The sequence below is a fragment of the Puma concolor genome, chromosome C1, assembly GCF_028749965.1.
Source record: "Puma concolor isolate L17-30 chromosome C1, mPumCon1.1.hap2, whole genome shotgun sequence".
NCBI classification, from domain to species: domain Eukaryota; kingdom Metazoa; phylum Chordata; class Mammalia; order Carnivora; family Felidae; genus Puma; species Puma concolor.
The window spans coordinates 135,761,924-135,783,754 of NC_141674.1; the positions used below are offsets into that span (position 1 = coordinate 135,761,924).

General features: G+C 40.0%; 1 protein-coding gene across 11 annotated transcripts in view; it reads right to left on the reverse strand.

Moving 5' to 3' along the window:
• Positions 1-3,044: 3,044 nt before the first annotated feature.
• Positions 3,045-21,831, reverse strand: part of QTMAN (queuosine-tRNA mannosyltransferase) — a 466,550-nt gene continuing 447,763 nt past the window's right edge. For 10 of the 11 annotated variants that reach the window (XM_086718502.1, XM_086718503.1, XM_086718501.1 and 7 more), the window contains 2 exons: positions 5,595-5,694; positions 3,045-4,089 (listed from right to left, as the gene is read on the reverse strand). In XM_086718502.1, the coding sequence (XP_086574628.1) occupies positions 5,615-5,694 (80 nt within the window). In that variant the 3' untranslated portion in view covers positions 3,045-4,089; positions 5,595-5,614. Of the gene's footprint in view, positions 4,090-5,594; positions 5,695-21,831 lie in introns of those variants that run through there. The other variant, XR_015255199.1, reaches the window with a different exon arrangement.

The window sequence follows — 21,831 nt, forward strand, 5'->3', positions numbered from 1 at the left end:
AAAAACCAACTCATACCTGGACTATGAGCGGATCTCAGGATGAAACACTGTACTTTCTATAGTACAAAGAATCTGATGTAGTCAATTCCAGCAAGTAGCTTGATATTGCAGGGGATATTACAATATCCAGGGATATTACTGTATCAGAGTGTGACAGTACTTAGCTATGATGGAAAATTCTGGCTACATGGCCACTGAATATCCTAAGTTTAGAAGCTCAATTTCCACCAGAGCCCAGTATAATGCCAGGAGTTGCTTTTCAAATGGCATACAGTTCTCTGTTGCAGATGATCTGTTCTTGCTCCTGAGGGGCTTCTCTGTGACTCACCTATGGGTCCATATCAGAAGCTCTATATGCTGTCTTTCTCTTTAACACATATCTCTAGTACTATGGAGTCTGCTATGTCATTGGCCCAAGGAACAGGCCTGCTTGCAAAAGAGTCTAAAACCTACTCAAATCTACAGTCCCTCTCTGTCATCCAAGACATGACTTATAGTATTCCTAAGAGCAGGTTATGCTGTCTCCAAACCCAAAGATGCCTACCAAATGTGCTTCTCAGTGGTAAGAAGTGCAAGATGTTGCTGGATACTCATCTATCTTGCCTCTAAAAACACCACGTTCAACGAACCATTCACATAGGTTCCTAAGGGTCATTCTCTTCTGCCTGCCATTATGACCTTGTTACTCACCATGGTAATTGTGCTACTTTATTTCTGACAGTTGAGTGTTGCTACTTGGCTTCTACTCCTCAGAAGTCCTATCATTCCCACTGTTACCAAGATCGGTTTTTTACAGCATGCCCCTACAATTAGCCCCAGCTTACAGAGGACATTCTACCATTGGGCTGCTTTTTATTAAATGCTTATTTATTTTGAGAGGGGAGAGGGAGGGGGGAAGAAGCAGAGAGAGAGAGAGTCCAAAGCATGTTCTGCATTGTCAGCATGGGAGCTCTATCTCACAAACTGTGAGATCATGACCTGAGCCAAAATCAAGAGTCGGACCCTTAATAACTGAGTCACCCATGCACCCCTACCACCAGCCTTCTTAAAGACCCTGATGTCCCCATGACCACCACCAATATATCCCTTATTTCCTTGATAAACTGAATGCCTTCCAGCCCTTGTGAAGAACTTGGCCAGTCAATATATTTTTCAGCCTTATGTGCTAGATTCATTGTAGCATGCCTTGTCCTCTGAGCCTTTGGATCCTTTCCTCCACAATTTCTTCCACTGGACTCCATAGAGGTTCTAGGACTTCTGCTTCATTTATTGTAGACCACTGGTCTTATCCAGCTTCTAAAACTATCCCAGCAGTATATTAGAAATACCCTTCAGACACTTGCTAGAGTGTTTTAACAGTGTATCATGGGAGAATGCCCCATATCAACAAATTCTCCCTTGACTGGCTTTTACTCCCCTGATCCCCACTTGATCCAACACTCTAATAGGCCATTCCCAAGCATATTCTCCCGGTTCTTTTTGGAGCATGCTAACCAAGTCTCACAAATCTCTATCTTTTTCCCAGTCTGTACTAAGATTTAGCCATTGTTATAGGTATGGGACTAAATGAAGAGATGAGGGAAGACCTGAGAAACAAAACCATTGTGTTATAAGGAGTCGGCCTTGTTTGGAGCCTCTTGATAGCTTTCGGGCAAGGAGAGAATTTCTATTTTCCAACAAGGTGTAAGTCTTCCGTAGAACGAAAGGTCTCAGGGGAATTGGCAGATTCAAAGTCTCAGGATCTCATTTGCTTCTTATCATGGCCTAATTTTAACACAGAAGACTCGTCTAGTCTAAGAATTTAGCCTTCTCTAAAATTCAGCCCACTTTTACAAGTAAATACAGGGTGACTAAGCATTGTCTAATGTTAGTTGTGTCTATCCTTCAACTACAGAAGATGAGAGCCTCAAATGCTCACAGGTGGCTTTCTAACACTTTGCTTTAAATTGGTAGCTAGTAGATGTAAGCAGGTCATTATTTCTCTTCATTGAATCAATAGCACTTAGCAATAGTCACCCAGTTCCATAGTCCTTACAGATACTATTTCCCCCATATTTCTCAAATACCTGAGACATTGCACCAATTATTACATTCCCTTCACCTGTACTCCATCCCTGTTCGCCACAGATAAAAGTCTTAGCAATGGTACTGCCACACTATACCTGGGATGATCAATATTCCCCCTACCTCCAGTGATTGCCTAACATCTAGACAACAAGGAATCCAACTTCAGAATTCTACCCTTACAGTTGCTTCCTAAGACCACTTCTGCTCTCGACTATCTTAGATCTTGTGCCCTAGAAGCAGCCTAAGAAAGGGATTCTTATTCAGGTTATTTTCTGAGAGAGGCGGGGCAGGGCAGCAGGAAGAACCAAGAGAGGCTGCGGTCTTGGTTTCCTTCTGTTCCCATAAGAAGCTCTGGAGCAGAAACTGTACTGCAGAGTTGGTCACAGCTTGAGACAAAAGGTTGACAGTTTTCTTCCCTCGTGTCAGACAGTCAATGTCTATAGTCCATCACAGGGGGCAGTGTTGGAGCTGGGTGTGTAGCCTTCCTGGGTGAGGCCCCTCCCCGTCAAGGGTAATTCTGCAGACAAGGGGACAGCTGTGAATGGTAATCAGCCTACACTACAGCAGCTAGGCAATGGATGCATCACAGCATGCAAGAGACCCAGCGGCATCCACTAAACTACTACTTCTTAAGATATTCTTAGTGCTCCAAATTACAGTAGCACAGAAGAGCAATTGCATAAAATCAAACTGTAAACTTAAAGTCATGCCGTGGTGTGTTGGGAGCTGGCCTCTATCAAACCACAAGAGTAGATTATACACAGCTCTTTCCAATTCAGTGACGTCATGTTGGTAGCTCAAAATTGTCTGTGGTGGGAATATTTACACCATGGAAACAGGCAGAAGCTACACATCAGGTCCTTTATCCATCTGTCTGTCTATCTGTCTATCTGCCTATCTGCCTGCCTATCTATCTATCTATCCATCTGGAAAGGACAGTCAAGTTGTTAGATATTTACCAGCACACACGGAAGCAGTGCGAGACAGAAAGCTTTATTCCTGATTTTAAATATGAGGAAAACAAGCTAAGAAAGAGCAATTAAGTGATAGTTTTAGAATTAAAACCTGTTGTTATCTACTTCATTGCAATGGGAATAATGAGGTTTAGTTCAACAGACATTTATTGAGTGACAACCATGTGCGAGCACCGTCATCACTAAGATACATTCTCAGTCCACAATGGAAATGGGATGGAAGTTCAATCTTCGGAAAACAAAGAAGATAGTATCTTGAAACCTTGATGGGATCACTTCAAATTATTTTCACATCTTTCAGATTTTAATAATGTTCTAAAGATTTTTCGCTTTCAAATTTATAAAATGAGGGTTTAAAAAATTGAATCCCAATGCTTCCATTTATGAGATACATATTTTGAAATGCACAAAGCTTAACACAAACGAATGAATTGTTAATAGGAAAATCAATAGTAAAGGTAACCGTCCTGTTTCAAATGGCTGAAGGAGCAGATCCCTCAGAGTCAAGATGAGGGCGTGACTCTACTATACTTTTCAATTGAGTCAAGACCGTTTTTTGTTGTGGTGTTTCAAGTGAGTTGGAACACCTTTGGGCTTTTATTTTAACAAGTGACGTTTTCATGTGATCAGAATTCTTGTGGCCCTGGAGAAACAAGCAGCATTTCTCTCTTCCAACATCTGATTCCATATTGTTTTCAGAGCCAGAACTAGAGTTGTTCTGAAGAAGTTTCCAAATAAAGCAGCTCCAGCTGCTCGTGGTACACGCATCTTCTCATCTCCATTCAGGAAAGGTCGATTAGTTCAGTGCCTTCCTCTCTTCGGATATTTGCTGATCTGCCAGTTTTAAGACGGTCATATTTCAAATCTTCTCTTCTGTTCCTCCCTTTATTTTCTCACACCTTTGTCCGTAACCCACTCCCTATCTGTCCTAGGATCTCCACTTCATTTTTCATCCCAGCTGCACTTGCTTGCTCCTCTCATTACTATTTCTGGCAGAACAGTACATTATGGTCACACTGTCATTGGTCTTCGGTGCCATCAGGATACTCTGATGGAAGGGGAGAAATTAAAAGATGGCTTTCTATTGCCATAGTTAGAGGTATAATCACAGCAACAGAAACACTCATAACACTGGTAAATGTACCAATCTGAGCGCCTTACTGGTTCTTTGAGAACCCAATTCATGTGTGCGTAGAAACATTCACACACACGCACACCTACGCGCACATACATACGCACACACTCCGTATGATTATATATCCTTTTCCTAACTGAACACAGCAAAGGCAACAGTACTCTTCAAAGGGTTTCTTCTCACTGGGCCGAATTTTGTAAGTGTGCTATCCGGGAAGGTTGTATACGACAGACAAAGACCAAAAAGATTGCTTGTTCCAAGAATTTACTGAACGATTTCATATTGTTGAATTTCACCCATTAACACATGGATTTAGATCCTAACAATGACTGACAGACATTTGGAAAGCAAAAGTAAAAGTTGACCTGCAGACAGTTCAAATTGGCCATATGCTTGCTGTCACCATTAACAGTTTGTAGACCATCCTAATTTATGCTTCAGCTAGCTAACCTGATATATTTTAAAGAGAGGGAATACCTGTTTCTTTTTCAAATAAGGTATTTTATTTTTCCCTATGATTCATAAGTATGACAACATAATAAATGATGAAGGATAAATTTAAGATAGTTTGAAGGGGGAGGAACAGTTTTTTTGCACCCTGGAACCTATCACAAATGTTTCCACCTGAATGCCCGCCTCACTGACAAAATTCTCTAACAATATTCATCAGGTACAATTTCAGAAATAAAAGGTATTTCCTTCAACATCATTTTTAAGGGGAACTTCTTGGTGCTTAGAAATCACTGTAGTTGGAATTGTATATACGTAAATAAATGACTACAAATACTCAGTTTTTACTCCAGTTTTTGCCTTTTTGGAAAAGAATTCTATTACCCTCTTGTGTGTTTAAATAACTAAACATCCCATTAACTAGCTGCCCTTTCTTTCACTTCTTGAAGCTTCATTCCTCAGGCACCATTATTGCTGGAAGGGAGTTCCGATGAAAGGGAAAAGAGAAAGAGGTCCATGTGAGTTGTTCCAGAATTTGACACTTCAGTGCCGACCTACTCACCCTTTCCCCTTCATGTGCTGGGGAAAGGAAGGGTCTTCAACTTTTCCAGTTTTAATCAGATAGCCCAGATGGTCATGCTCATAGTAAAAATGTTATTAAAGCCTGTGTAAATAAACTAATTAAGAGATTTACTAATTAATTTTTAAAATATTCTAGATTCTGAACAAGGGCTATAGATTGTGTCATACAATCTTTGTCCCTTCTGTTTGCAGCATAGTTGTTGGGAGGTGGTGGTACTCAATAAATGAATTTTAATTAGTTAGTTAAAACAGTTATTTATAAGTCATAATATGTATTCTGCTTCAAAAAGTGCCACGCTTATGTCAAAATATTCTGAAACAATTAAACCAACCGTCTAAAACATAGAACCATTAATTATTTTATGATAAGATACTCGGTTGCTTACATTTTAGCAACCGTCACCTTTCAAAGATCTCTTCTGAGGACACGGAAGGCACGGATCAGGAAAACAAGAAATAACTCGCGGTGAGCCACGGAAATGAAACCTGGAAAGAAAAGGAAAACGGTTCGACTGAGGGCTCCTGCTCGTCGTCACGCCGAGGGACAAAGCCCTCGGAGATGCTTTCAAAAAGGACCCACGACTCGCCCGACACCACCTCTCCGGTTTGTCACGGCTGGCCCTCCTTGCCCTCTAAACGGTCACTGGGAGGAGGGCGAAGGACGCCCCGCTTCACGTGAGGCCCCACCAAGACTCTCGGTTCCTCTGCGACAGCGAAGCCCTGGGCAGCTGGCGCCCTTCCGCAGGGAGCTCCAGACACCCCTTTGCCACATTGCGAGTTTCCTCAGGCAGCAGATGTCTTGGAGCTGCTGTGCAGGTCTCCAGCTCTACCGAGCCACCTGTACGACATATTTAATGCACCGGCAATGCTTTTGATGCCGCTTGGGAAAGATTTCTTTCTTTCTTTCTTTCTTTCTTTCTTTCTTTCTTTCTTTCTTTCTTTTTTTTAATTTAATTTTTCTCTCAGCCCCTGCACGATGGGTGGCACTATTGTATGAAATTCGGCCCCCTGTTGCAAAGTTTTGTACTCCGAAACAGAAGGGAGAAGCCTCTCCCCCCAAACGATTCAGGAAAAGGCTGTCGCCTTCTAGAGCATGACAGTTACGCTTCGTTCCTTAAAAATCGAATGGTTCCGAAAGGCAGTTTTGCTGAACCACTCCACAGCAAAGTTAAGCAGCTAAGTGTTAAACTGCTGACCTTCTGCAGCACTCCGACACTACCAAACTTTAAACTGCGGGTGCAATCCTCTTAGAACATTATCTGGAACACATTCTGACTTTTTCGGCTGCTAAAGTGATACTTACAGTACCATTGTGTCTGTTTAGTTTAAAAATGAGGTTGATAACGATAATGCTTTTCCATAAGATGATCTTCTACTTTTTAATGATACCCGTAGTTTCCCCTACATAAATGACTAAATCCTTACAGAATCTCGGTCTTGATTAGCACTCCTGCTAGTAAAATTTCACATACTAAATCAGCACCAGCTGTAGCAAGAAAGAAAGAAAAAGGCAAGTGTAAATGTTCCATATGCCCCACCAAATTGGCATCTGTGTCAGTAACCCTTTTTTTTTAAGCTATTGTATACATACATTCTCTTAAGTGTTTTGTTCACAGAATACTGCTAACAAAATTCCTCTGTTGGCATCTCAAGGAAAGAGCCTGTCCTTGATATCATTCCACTGCACAAAACACAATTTCTCTTTCTCCCCTTGTGGTCACAGACACACCTGAACGTTCTATTTATGTAAGTTGCTTCAAGTTAGCGAACCTTTATTTTGACATCTGTTCTCTGTAATGTGACACTGCAGTGCTCTTATAAAGCTGTTTTACAGCTGGAGTTAAATGGATAGCAACGCCAAATAGTGTCAGAGAAACAATAGAATTATTTCGGTCGACCTGAAAGGTATCTCGGAGAGCAGGCTCAAAACAAATAACCTGGAATGTGGTGGAGATAGCATTTGTGATCACTCTCATCTCGTCATCCATATTTTCTTCAAATTACGAGGTGCCTCTACATAGATAGGTGATATAGCTATACCAGAAATAGTCCAAATGACATATGTAAAGCACGGTGTTATACTACTTTAGGTGGTTTCCAATAGTTTACCCAACAAGACCTTATTAACTGTCTGAAACCCATTAAATATAGTTCTTCGGGGACATATTCAAACCATCCCTAGGAATCCTACAATAGCCATCAGAAAGCTACAAACACAGAGGAGCATACTAATTAAATGGTTTACATAGAAGGAGTACTGGTCGGATATGTCCCAGAGAGCTATCTCATTGGAGGAAAAAAAATGTATTCTCTTCTCTCTTTGGAACATGGTTATGTTGGTGAAGGCCAGCCGACACGAAAAAGAGAACTGACCACTCTTTCTTTGTGACAGTTTTGATTCCTGCTCATTCATGTGTTCTCACACATGTTGAAAACCTTATGTTGTTCTTGTTTACTTGGAGGTCTGCCTCTCTTGATCTGACTCTAAGCTCCTCAAGAGTTGAGATAATATCTGTGTGGTCCTGTATCTATCTTACCAGAGTATCAGAATTTAGTAGATATGCAGGAAAGGTTTACCCACATCAAAATGGCTAAGAAGAACTAACAGTTTTTGTTAAACCTAAACGAACTAGTTGGGAAGCAACTTACCAACTCAGATCAAATGACCCAACTAAATGAGGACAAGGAAAAATGGATGAAAATGTCCCTTACTTTTCTGAAGTTTCCTACTACATAAATATCTTTCATCATGTGTTATCATAGTGCTCTTGAGATTTAGTCAAAGTTATACTTGATTACCATTTTATATCTAAGGGTGAACACCAGGAGATATTTTGGATACAAGTTTGAAAATCACTTTGACCTTAAGATCTAGTTTACCTAAATTCTTTTCTTTCCTTTTTTTAAGTTTATTTATTTATTTTGAGACAGACAGAGACAGCATGAGTTGGGGAGGGGCAGAGAGAGAAGGAGAGAGAGAGACTCTCAAGCAGACTCTGCGCTGCCAGCAAGGAGCCTGACGTGGGGCTCAAACCCACAAACCGTGAGCTCATGACCCGAGCCGAAACCAAGAGTCGGACACTTAACCGACTGAGCCACCCAGCGGCCTCTACGTAAAGTCGTAATGAGTAATTTAGAGAAGGTCATGTGGGAAAATCCACAATTGTAGTATATCTTGCAAAGTGCTTTTTTAAATTCATTCTCTTAAAAATACGTAGCTTCTCTTATAAGACAATGGCCTCTCTCCCCAGTACTGTAAGTGATCCAACAAAGCTGCTAGCCACCTCTCAGGGAAGCTGTGATACTGAGAAGTTTGGATGAGATGATCCGATGTTTATATACATGAAATCCAACTGCACCTACCAACCCTAGAGAGATCTTGTAGCTGTTATAATGATTATACTGAGCTGATTCTTAAAACATTTGGTCATATTATAGTTGGCAGTAACAGTGGTAAGATTTCTATTGCTACTAACCTATATGCTCCTGAAATGTAAGTACCATTGTTTTTAATCTCCAGATTCCCACAGTGACGCAGAGTATGTATTTTAAAATGACTGTCGAGTACCTGAACTTTTTTTGAACAATTGATTCCTTAACTTGGTTGTCCCCTTGTTTTTAGACCAAAGTTTGTCATTGACATGCTTATTTTCATACAGTCGTATGGATGGTAAAGGAACACGCTGATACGGGATTTCCTCAAAGGACAGACAAGTATAAAAATGAACCTGGGGAGTCAATCAATCAAAAAGTCCTTTCCAAGAACACTGTGTATGCAGTCCCATGACACTTCTTCATGTAGCGTCATCAACCCCAAAGAATGAGGACAGTAACTTGAGCAAGCTGAAACAGTGTCAAGCCAGCATTCTGGTCACTCTATGTCTATGTCTGGTTGTTAAGCATTTTGAACATCAGCTTTGGTTTCTGATCTAAGGCAATTTGCGACTACATTGAGAAGACACCATATCATTATAATCTTAAAATAATGAAGCAATAAGCAGTATGTGAAAAATAGGGTCATTTAGCCAATGTTTATAAGGAGGTTGTGGAAAACGGTCATGTTTAGGAGGCAAAGTTGTGGAGGTGATGACATCTGGAATTTGTACTTACAGCACTGGTCTTCATATCCCAAGGTGATGTTTGGACTAACATGGTCTATGCATACTGGGAACTGATAGGTACCACTTGTCATTGCCTTTTATAATTTCATAGTCTTTGCTCACCAAAAGCTACCTCGTTCTCTAGAGTTGCACGCCAGGGTGGTTTGTATGTGGTGGTTGCTTCTTAAGAGGCCACAGCCAGGTCACACGCTATTTAAAGCACTCCTTTATTTAAGACAACTTTCAAGTGTTTCTTCTCCCTTTGCTATCTATGATTGCCCCATTTCAGTTTGCCATAGAACAGCTGTTTCGATATCCAGCATTTATCCGTTCTCTGCATGCATCCAGCCCAGAGGGATTGTTAAGCAGATCATTGTTTTAATTCTGGCTACATTCCAGGTCCCCATTATTAGTGATCCTGTCTTAACATTTACTGTTCAGTTTGGCTCACAGGTGATGTTGATTAAATTGGAAATGCCATCTGGGGTAGGTTCTCGTCTGGTAGGCACATTCAAGGCTGAGCACACCATTCTCTCGTTTTGGTGTGATGCTTTATGCCGCATCTGATGGCCTTCTGGACATGGTTTCGTGCAACCTGGGTTTGACTCCTAGCTTATCCTTTTGGTAGTTGTGCAAAATTGGGCAATCTACCTCACTATAGGGTTTCAGTTTTCTAATGAATAGAACAGAGAGAATAATCATTAAGTCATTTGTTCACTTAGTTCCTTGTTAATTTTGTAACCATTTACTTGGCAACCACTTGGTGTCCGATACTGTGCTAGGTGTAGAGAAATCAGAGATAAAGAAGGAATCAAAGCGGAGGAGAGAAGACACATACCCAGAATGATGGCACGACTACATGTACTGTTTACAAAACGTCTCTTTGCTAACAGTTACAAGCAAAGAGCTCTGCAGCCTGGAAGAGAGAGCAACAAAATGGGCCTAGGAATCATAGGATTTCTCCAGAAGGACATGAGCATTGAACTGCATCCTGAAGATCAAAAGCTCCAAACTTTGCTTTTGTACATCTCATTGGTTAAAATGTCCGTGTCACGATAACATACGATAATTTTATCTCTTCCATTGGGGGAAAATATCAAACGTGTACAAATTACTTATTCATTTCATTAGTTGATTTAAATAAGCAATGAAGACTTTAAAACATGTGCTCCACTCTTGGTGGGAATGCAAATTGATGCAGCCACTCTGGAAAACAGTGTGGAGGTTCCTCAAAAAATTAAAAATAGACCTACCCTATGACCCAGCAGTAGCACTGCTAGGAATTGACCCAAGGGATACAGGAGTGCTGATGCATAGGGGCACTTGTACCCCAATGTTTATAGCAGCACTTTCAACAATAGCCAAATTATGGAAACAGCCTAAATGTCCATCAACTGATGAATGGATAAAGAAATTGTGGTTTATATACACAATGGAGTACTATGTGGCAATGAGAAAAAATGAAATATGGCCCTTTGTAGCAACGTGGATGGAACTGGAGAGTGTTATGCTAAGTGAAATAAGCCATACAGAGAAAGACAGATACCATATGTTTTCACTCTTATGTGGATCCTGAGAAACTGAACAGAAACCCATGGGGGAGGGGAAGGGAAAAAAAAAAGAGGTTAGAGTGGGAGAGAGCCAAAGCATAAGAGACTCTTAAAAACTGAGAACAAACTGAGGGTTGATGGGGGGTGGGAGGGAGGAGAGGGTGGGTGATGGGTATTGAGGAAGGCACCTTTTGGGATGAGCACTGGGTGTTGTATGGAAACCAATTTGACAATAAATTTCATATATTAAAAAAAATTTAAAAAATTAAAAAAAACCCATGTGCTCCATACCACATTGGATTGTTTTGCGAACCAAATGGCACAATTTGTGAACAAACACCTTTTAAAAGTACTGGAGAAAGCTCTTTCAAACATGTGGGTGATGTTGCTTGTCTGGCCTATCCCGAGAGGCTATCCCAGAAAAATGTGATATATATATATAATAATAAGAGTGGTAATTGCTAACACTTAATTTGTTCTTACAATGTACTAGACCCCATCCTAAATGTTTTATATATATTTGCTCCTTTAATCCTCACAACAGCCAGCAAGGCAGGTTCTGGAGGTAAGCCAAATAAACTTGTCAGTATGGGACTATTTTTGACCTACAAAAATGACAGTTTCATACGGTTCAACCTGGTATTACACCAGTATTTTAGGGGTAATATATTACATCACTATATTAGATGAAGAAAAGAGGTGCAAATAGGTTAATTTACTCAAGATCACAGTGTTAGTAAAAGATTATTTTTTTTCTTATTTTTTATGGACATTGTGAGTTTGTTAGAGTTCTTGGATTACAAGAATAAAAGCCCAAAATGTCTAACTTGACAGAGAAAAATAATTGATTGAAAGGATGTAGAACCACTCATAGAATCAAAGGAAAAGCTGAACAACAGAATATTTCTAGAATCCCATGGTTTCTCATCACCTCAAGGTCTACATCCTCTTTAAAGCCACCATCATTCCTCACCTGGATGAATGCAGGAACCTCCTAACTAGTCCCTGGGTTTCTGCCCTTGACCTTCAGGCGATTTCCAACCTAATAAACAAATAGATGATGTTTGTTTCTTTGTTTGTTTCTTTGTTTTAATGTTTATTCATTTTTGAGAGAGAGAGAAAGAGAGAGAGCACAAGCAGGTGAGGGGCAGAGAGAGAGAGGGAGACACAGAATCCAAAGCAGGCTCCAGACTTTGAGCTGTCAGCACAGAGCCTGACACAGGGCTTGAACTCACAAACCACAAGATCAAGACCCGAGCTGAAGTCAGAAGGACTGACTGAGCCACCCAGGTGCCCCCAAATAGATGATATTAAACGTAGATCAAGAAATGCTACTCTCCTACTTAAACTGTTCAATGGCTCCATTTCACTCCGGGTCAAAGCCAACATCTTTTCTCTTGACCATGGAATCCCTATGTGATCTTCCCCCAGCCCCCAGACCACTCTGACCTCACCTCCTACCACCCTCTCTCTCCTTCCCTCTGCTCCACTCACATTCCTTGAAGACCCAGGGCATAATCCCACCTCAGACCTTTGCATCTTTGGGTCTTTCTCCAGATAACCATGTAGCTCATTCCCACACCTCCTTCCGGTTTTTCTCACACCTCACCTTCTCAATGAGATCTTCCTTCCCTCCCCATTTAAAGTTTCCTTTTTATTTAAATTTATTTATTTATTTTGAGAAAGACAAGGCTCAAGTGGGGGAGGAACAGAATAAACAAAATGGTCTCTGTGCTGAGAGCAGTGAGCCCATTGTGGGGCTGGAACACATAAAACATGAGAGATCATGACCTGAGCCAAAGTCAATACTTAACCAACTGAGCCACCCAGGCGCCTCTTCCCCCCCATTTAAAATTTCAATCCCACGTGGCACCTGGGTGGTACATTTAGTTAAGCGACTGATTCTTGGTTTCAGCTCAGGTCAGTCTCATGGTTCGTGAGATCCAGGCCCACGATGGGCTCCACGCTGACAGCACAGAGCCTGCTTCAGATTCACTCTCTCCCTCTCCTTCCCTCTCTCTCTCTGCCCCTTCCCCGTTCTTGCTCTCTCTTTCCCTCTCTCTCAAAATAAATAAGTAAACATTCAAAATTTCAACTCCGCCCCATAGAGAAGCATCCCATCCTCCTGCTTTCCTTAATTTTTTCTCTGTAGTACTTATTATTGTTTCACATATTATACGTTTGCTGACTTACATTTATTATTGATCTTAAGTAAAATACTAGGGCAGGGACATTTTGCACAGTAGATAGCACCTAAATAAATACTCGTTGAATAAATGAATGACTAAACCATGGAAAAGTAACACAAACAAAGAAACAAATAGAACAAAACTACACAAAAGTAGAGTGTTGCAGAGCCAGGATGTTCCCACTACTCTCCATGAAATTGTGTTCAAAATAATAATTCTTAGAAGAAAGTATGATGGGCATAGCTTAGGTCCCATGCTCATCCACTGGCCAGAATAGGGCAAGACACAATGAGTCTCTAAAAAAAATAGCAGACAAAGGCATTATACTTCTAATACCATAAGAAGGAGGAATGGATTCTAGGTAAGTAAAAATCAATAGATATACCACCCACTGCACATGCTGACCTTCTTGATTGGCTTATCTACTTTTTACTGTATTTTCTAGGCAATCAATATATCATCTAGTATTCTTCAAAAACAGACTTCCATGAAAATTTGATTTAAAATCAGACTTCCCAGTGCAAACCATTATTGTCTCCATTTTCTTTGTATTGATTATCTTCCCACAGTTGTGGGTAAAGTTTAAAATATACTATACATATATTAGAATACCGGTGTATCTTATAGAAGCGTTTTTGAATTCTTACATTTAGGATTTTTATTTTATATTAATGAAAATACTGAAATTATCAGCTTCTAGCTGATTATACTGCTTTTGCTGACAACAAGGCAATGTGTGCTAATTGAAAAAAAACTGGACACATAGACAAGTATGTAAAGCTATTTAGATCATGCCTTACCCCTTGTTTTCATTCTATCCCACAGGTATAATGTCTTTTAACATGTGGGATATGTACTTCCAGTATATTCTTCTTTAATTTTTTTAATGTTTTTTTTTTTTAATTTATTTTTGAGAGAGAGAAAGAGAGAGACAGAGCACGAGCAGGGGAGGGGCAGAGAGAGAGGGAGACACAGAATCCGAAACAGGCTCCAGGCTCTCAGCTGTCAGCACAGAGCCCGACGCAGGGCTCGAACTCATAAACTGTGAGATCATGACCTGAGCCGAAGCTGGACACTTAACTGACTGAGCCTCCCAAGCACCCCTGTACTTCCAGTATATTCTTATATCCAGCATACAAAATCACTAGATAGAATATTTTATGCACTACTCTGTAAACTGCATATTAGATAAATTAACATAATGCATGTTATTCTACAACTTGCATTCTTCATTTTACATTTTATCATGGACAACTTTTCATGCCACATCGGTCTACTTTATTCAAAGTCCATATAGTGTTCCATCAGATGAATGTATCGTAACTTATTTAACCAAGCCTTTAATGATGAATATTGCTGCTACAACCGATGTCACTATATGTAAATGTTCATTTGCATTTTTAGGGTAAAGTCCAAACTGTACAATTACTGAGTGAAAGTGTAGATCTACTTTATATTTTGATACATATTACTAGATTGCACGAGAGAAAATTTATCACAACAAACATTCCCATCAACGACATATGGTAATGTTCACTTCTTAACACTTACCATCATCTAATAAAAGGCATGGAATCTATTAGTTTGTCTGTGAACTCTAGACTTTAGATACCAGAACTTATACAGTTCCATTTTTCACTGGTATTGGGAGGTGAGTCAGACAACTTAGAGTCAAGGGGTTTCAACATTTTCATCAAGACTGGATCCTCCCTGAAGTAGACAGATGGATGCCGAAATATAGTACTTAGAAACACAGTATATGCCAACAATGGAAGTACAGGACACAGACACCTCCAGCCCACATTCTCTGGACTTTGGCAGACAAACATGTTTCCAGTGATCTGAGGCTCTACCTCTGATCCTTCACAATACAGCTACTACAAACTCATTGAGTAGACACATCAGATAAAACATACCTGCCATCCCTGAACTAAGCTGTTGGTTTTGTCACATGGATGGAATTCAGAAGATACAGAATTCTCACCAGATGTATTTCAGAGGATGGGGAAAGTGCATGTGGCATCTGATCAGTGGCTTTAAGTCCATTTTTTAAAAGTGCTCCCCGGGGTGCCAGGGGGGCTCAGCTGGTTAAGTGTCTGACTTTGGCTCAGGTCATGATCTCACGGTTTGTGAGTTTGAGCCCTGCATCAGGCTATCTGCTGTCAGCACAGAGCCTGCTTGAGATCCTCTGTACCCTTCCCCTCTACCCCTCCCCTGCTTGCTCTTGTGTGTGCTCTCTCTCTCTCTAAAAAATAAATAAACTTAAAAATAAATAAGTAAATAAAAGTGCTCCCCAATGTTCAATAGTATCAAAGATGTGAACAGGTGGAAGCCTAAAGCTTGGTTTGTGGGTGCACCTAGTAGAAAATAATAAATAGCTGATTCAGAATGATTCTGGTCAGAATCTTGCTGGTGACGGAAACAAACATTACCAGAATAGCAACTACATCCATTTGATTTCATAAAACAATTAGAAATTCTGTATTTTTTGTCCAGTATATCTTCAATGGTACATATATTTCAATAAATAGATAAAACATAATCTGCTGTCCCAAATTTTTTTGCTGTCCCAAACGTCCTTGATACTACACTGGTAAGGACATTTAATGCTAGCTGCTGTAACAAACAACCCCCAAATCTCATGGGTTAACACAACAAAATATATTTCTTGTTCTCAAAGACTCTCTGATGAGAGTTTTCCTGGGTGCCTCTTTCAAGTGGTGACTATCGGACCCAAGCCCTGTGTATCTTGTGACTTCAACGAATGACCTCCATTGTTACTTCCAAAGGAGAAGAAAAATCGTGAAAGATCACAGAGATGGTTTGCTGGGCAGTTCTGGAAGTGCTGTATCTCACTTCCATCCACTACTGGATGTCCAAGACCTAATCTCATGGCCAATCCTGAAAGAAGCTGGAAATGGAGTCTCCTTGTGTGCCAGAGAGAGGAAATGGGATGGGTGAACATCCAGAAGGGCCATCTCTGCCACAAGTACACAACCAGGCTTAGGAGTTTTATTGTTCTTTGTAAATCTAGCAGTAAAACTCACTTACTTAAAAATTTGAAGGGAAGCGGTGTCAGAGTGGCTCAGTTGGTTGTGAACATCTGACTCTTGATTTTGGTTCACTTTATATTCCCAGAGTCGTGGGATCAAGCCCCACGTCAAGCTCTGCACTGAACGTGGAGGCTGCATAAGATTCTCTCTCCCTCCCTCTCTCTCTTTCTCTCTCCCTTTGCTCCTCTCCCCTGCTCACTCTCTCTCTCCCTAAAATAAAATTTTTAAAAAATTTTTGGAAGGAATATTGTTTTGCTATATTTTACTGATTTCTTTATGCCATACAATTCTTCATTCTTGGGAATAAAATTGTATTATGAATATGACTGAATTCATAGATTCTTAGATCTGAAAGCTGGAAGTGATCTCAAGAGTTTTCTTAGTTGAATTCACCTCCTCAGGCAGGTGATATTCTCTCCAAAAGTGCTCAACCTTTTTTAACCACCAAGAATACCTTCAGTTATTTCTCTACAAAGACCTTATGTTTAGAAATAATTTGTCTACCAAATCACATTTATGGGGCGACAGCATTCATTTTTACCATGTGTTACTAATCAGAAATAGATAAAGCTGCAAATCAAAAGTTCTGAGCAGAATGTGGAGACTAGTCTTACACTGAATTAATGTAAAAAGCCAGCCAGATACAAAGAAACCTGAAATTCCAGTGAGCCTTTGCGTTATCTTAGCATTATGGACTAAACCCTGTCCTCTCCCAAAATCATACGTTAAAGCTCTAACACCCATGTGACTGTCTTTAGAGATAAGGCCTTTAAGGAGGTCATTAAGGTTAAGTGACGTCCTGAAAGTATGCCCTCATCCAGTAGGATCGGTGTTCTTATCAGAGGAAAAGACACCAGAGGTTCTTTCTGTATGCACACACAAGAAAGTCCCTGTGATAACAGAGCAAGAAGGTGCTGTCTGCAAGGCAGGAAGAAAGGTTTCACTAGAAACCAACCCTCCTGTCCTCTTGATCTTGGCCTTCAGACCTCCAGAACTGTAAGAAAATACATTTCTATTGTTTAAACCACTCAGTCTGCGGTATTTTGTTATGGCAGCCTGAGCAGAGTAAGATAATTAAAAGTCAAAGTTTTATACATCTTTAAAATATGAAAATAGACCTCAAATGTTTACTCTGTCATAGTCCATTGTGACTAGGAACAACTGAATTATCCTCCTTCGGTAAAGAGCTTTACTTCTGAAGGATGGTGTCATCTTAAGTCTCATTTTTGCTGGATGCGACTCTGTATATTGTGAGCCATGTATCAGAAAGTCCTGGCTGGAGGAAGAATGCACCCCACAGACATGGAATTAAATAAGACTTGGTGTTTGTTTATTTGCTTGTTCTTTAATATAATGTCCCACCTTCCGGAGATGCAGGTTCTAGCTGTGATATTCTCCCCAGCAATCTTCACATATAAGCATACATGTACGTTAAAGGATATTGAAAGTGTCAACCCAACTTATTATTTTTAGATTAGTGCAGAGGATAAAGATAAGGGAATCATGGCAATTAAATAAAACATTTCAATCTGCCACCGACAGATCATTTTCCCATCCCTCTTCAAGGCAAGCATCAGTACACACAGGTGAAGGAAAAGTTATGAGGCAGAATGCCAGGGTCATTTTTTGCAAAAATTCCAAGCCCTGTTTTGCAAAGAGGCACCAGTCAAAGGCGTTTGCCATTGGGTCCTCTCTCCCTCCCCCTGCCCACATGACTCTCGTATTGTACTTCTTGAGTCTGCTTCTCTGACCAACACAGCCTTAAAGAATGTGAAGACTGTTAGAAAGCAGGATTTAGCATCCCCATTTTAATAATAAATACAAACACACACTTACCCAGTACGGTTTACGCCTGCCTGCAACCAAAACAGCTGAACAGATTGTGATGAAATTCAGAGACTGACAGTCTGACAAAAAAATCCCTTTTTGTCTAAAATCTGGCTTCCATAGGTTTTTGCAAATCTAAATATTTGATTTTGCACTGGAAAAGGAGCCAGTCTTATGTACAATTTATAAAATAAATGTGTAGATACATGTTTAAAAATCTCCAAATTTTGTCAACACATACTGTCCAACTTTAAAGACTTTTTCTCCCCCATTTTTTTCCCTATGACTTGGGTGTATTTTCCTCCTGCCTTTTAAGGCTTTAACTATATTTATCTCATAAGAACTCTTTTGCAAACCAGTGTTTCAATAGTGATTTAACAGTAGATTCAGTGTCAAGTTGCCCTTTCCACAGCAGGGACTTTTAAGCCTTGCTGTATTATACTTGCAAGACACTCAGGAGCTGGAGTTGGGACATATAATATTTTCTTTGAAGTTTGCCTTTCATGACACACGGGGATGCAAACAGGCTTCAGTTACTCAACAGTCAAATAATTCCACCACACAGCGACCAGGGCCATATATTGTACCAAATTTTCTAATTATGTCTTTGTGATACTTGCTACATGAGGTCAGGCAAAGGCAGACTAGAATCAATACAAAACTCCTTGTCTACACACGACGTGTAGGCTTTGAGAAATTTCATTTACCACTTCAAAATTCCTTTGGGAAGTCATAATTGCAATAAAAATAACTTGATGAAAACCTTAAAGATATTTCTGATCAATTAACGTATGTTAAAGGTACTTATTGTACCAGAGATTTTGTTTTTGTTTTTTTTTTTTTCAGGATATATTTTTTAAATATGAAATTTATTGTCAAATTGGTTTCCATAAAGCACCCAGTGCTCATCCCAACAGGTGCCCTACTCAATAACCATCACCCACCCTTCCCTCCCTCCCACCCCCCATCAACCCTCAGTTTGTTCTCAGTTTTTAAGAGTCTCTTATGCTTTGGCTTTCTCCCTCTCTAACTTTTTTTTTTCCTTCCCCTCCCCCATGGGTTTCTGTTCAGTTTCTCAGGATCCACATAAGAGTGAACACATATAGTATCTGTCTTTCTCTGTATGACTTATTTCATTTAGCATAACACTCTCCAGTTCCATCCACGTTGCTACAAAGGGCCATATTTCATTCTTTCTCATTGCCACATAGTACTCCATTGAGTATATAAACCACAATTTCTTTATCCATTTATCAGTTGATGGATATTTAGGCTCTTTCCATAATTTGGCTATTGTTGAAAGTGCTGCTATAAACATTGGGGTACAAGTGCCCCTATGCATCAGCACTCCTGTATCCCTTGGGTCAATTCCTAGCAGTCGTACTGCTGGGTCATAGGGTAGGTCTATTTTTAATTTTTTGAGGAACCTCCACACTGTTTTCCAGAGTGGCTGCACCAGTTTGCATGCCCACCAACAGTGCAAGAGGGTTCCCTTTTCTCCCATTCTCTCCAGCATCTACGGTCTCCTGATTTGTTCATTTTAGCCACTCTGACTGGCGTGAGGTGATACCTCAGTGTGGTTTTGATTTGTATTTCCCTGATGAGGAGCGACGTTGAGCATCTTTTCATGTGCCTGTTGGCCATCTGGATGTCTTCTTTAGAGAAGTGCCTATTCATGTTTTCTGCCCATTTCTTCACTGGATTATTTGTTTTTCGGGTGTGGACTTTGGTGAGTTCTTTATAGATTTTGGATACTAGCCCTTTGGCTGATATGTCATTTGCAAATATCTTTTCCCATTCTGATGGTTGCCTTTTAGTTTCGTTGATTGTTTCCTTTGCAGTGCAGAAGCTGTTTATCTTCATGAGGTTCCAATAGTTCATTTTTGCTTTTAATTCCCTTGCCTTTGGAGATGTGTCAAGTAAGAAATTGCAGCGGCGGAGGTCAGAGAGGTTTTTTACTGCTTTCTCCTCTAGGGTTTTGATGGTTTCCTGTCTCACATTCAGGTCCTTTATCCATTTTTAGTTTATTTTTGTGAATGGTGTAAGAAAGTGGTCTAGTGTCATTCTTCTGCATGTTGCTGTCCAGTTCTCCCAGCACCATTTGTTAAAGAGACTGTCTTTTTTCCAGTGGATATTCTTTCCTGCTTTGTCAAAGATTAGTTGGCCATACTTTTGTGGGTCCAATTCTGGAGTCTCTATTCTATTCCATTGGTCTGTGTGTCTGTTTTTGTGCCAATACCATGCTGTCTTGATGATGACAGCTTTGTAGTAGAGGCTAAAGTCTGGGATTGTGATGCCTCCCACTTTGGTCTTCTTCAATATTACTTTGGCTATCTGGGGTCTTTTGTGGTTCCATACAAATTTTAGGATTGCTTGTTCTAGCTTCGAGAAGAATGCTGGTGCAATTTTGATTGGGATTGCATTGAACATGTAGATAGCTTTGGGTAGTATTGACATATTAACAATATTTATTCTTCCAATCCATGAGCAGGGAATGTTTTCTCATTTCTTTATATCTTCTTCAGTTTCCTTCATAAGCTCTCTATAGTTTTTTAGCATACAGATCTTTTACATCTTTGGTTAGGTTTATTCCTAGGTATTTTATGTTTCTGGGTGCAATTGTGAATGGGATCAGTTTCTTTATTTGTCTTTCTGTTGCTTCATTATTAGTGTATAAGAATGCAACTGATTTCTGTACATTGATTTTGTATCCTGCGACTTTGCTGAATTCATGTATCAGTTCTAGCAGACTTTTGGTGGAGTCTTTCCGGTTTTCCATGTAGAGTGTCATGTCTTCTGCAAGGAGTGAAAGCTTGACTTCATCTTTGCCAATTTGGATGCCTTTGATTTCCTTTTGTTGTCTGATTGCTGATGCTAGAACTTCCAACACTACGTTAAACAACAGCAGTGAGAGTGGACATCCCTGTCGTGTTCCTGATCTCAGGGGGAAAACTCTCAGTTTTTCCCCATTGAGGATGATATTAGCTGTGGGCTTTTCATAAATGGCTTTTGTGATGTTTAAGTATGTTCCTTCTATCCCGACTTTCTCGAGGGTTTTTGTTAAGAAACATTGCTGAATTTTGTCAAGTGCCTTTTCTGCATCGATTCACAGGATCATATGGTTCTTATCTTTTCTTTTATTAATGTGATGTATCACGTTGATTGATTTGCAAATGTTGAACCAGCCCTGCATCCCAGGAATGGATCCCACTTGATCATGGTGAATAATTCTTTTTATATGCTGTTGAATTCTATTTGCTAGTATCTTATTGAGAATTTTTGCATCCATATTCATCAGGGATATTGGCCTGTAGTTCTCTTTTTTTGCTGGGTCTGTCTGGTTTAGGAATCAAAGTAATGCTGGCTTCATAAAATGAGTCTGGAAGTTTTCCTTCCCTTTCTATTTTTTTGGAACAGCTTGAGAAGAATAGGTATTATCTCTGCTTTAAATGTCTGGGAGAATTCCCCAGGGAAGCCATCTGGTCCTGGACTCTTTATTTGTTGGGAGATTTTTGATAACTGATTCAATTTTTTTGCTGGTTATGTGTCTGTTCAAGTTTTCTATTTCTTCCTGTTTGAGTTTTGGAAGTGTGTGAGTGCTTAGGAATTTGTCCATTTCTTCCAGGTTGTCCAGTTTGTTGGCATATAATTTTTCATAGTATTCCCTGATAATGCTTGTATTTCTGAGGGATTGGTTGTAATAACTCCATTTTCCTTCATGATTTTATCTATTTGGGTCATCTCCCTTTTCTTTTTGAGAAGCTTGGCTACAGGTTTATCAGTTTTGTTTATTTTTTCATAAAACCAACTCTTGGCTTCACTGATCTGCTCTACAGTTTTTTCAGATTCTATATTGTTTATTGCTGCTCTGATCTTTATTATTTTTCGTCTGCTGGGCTTGGGG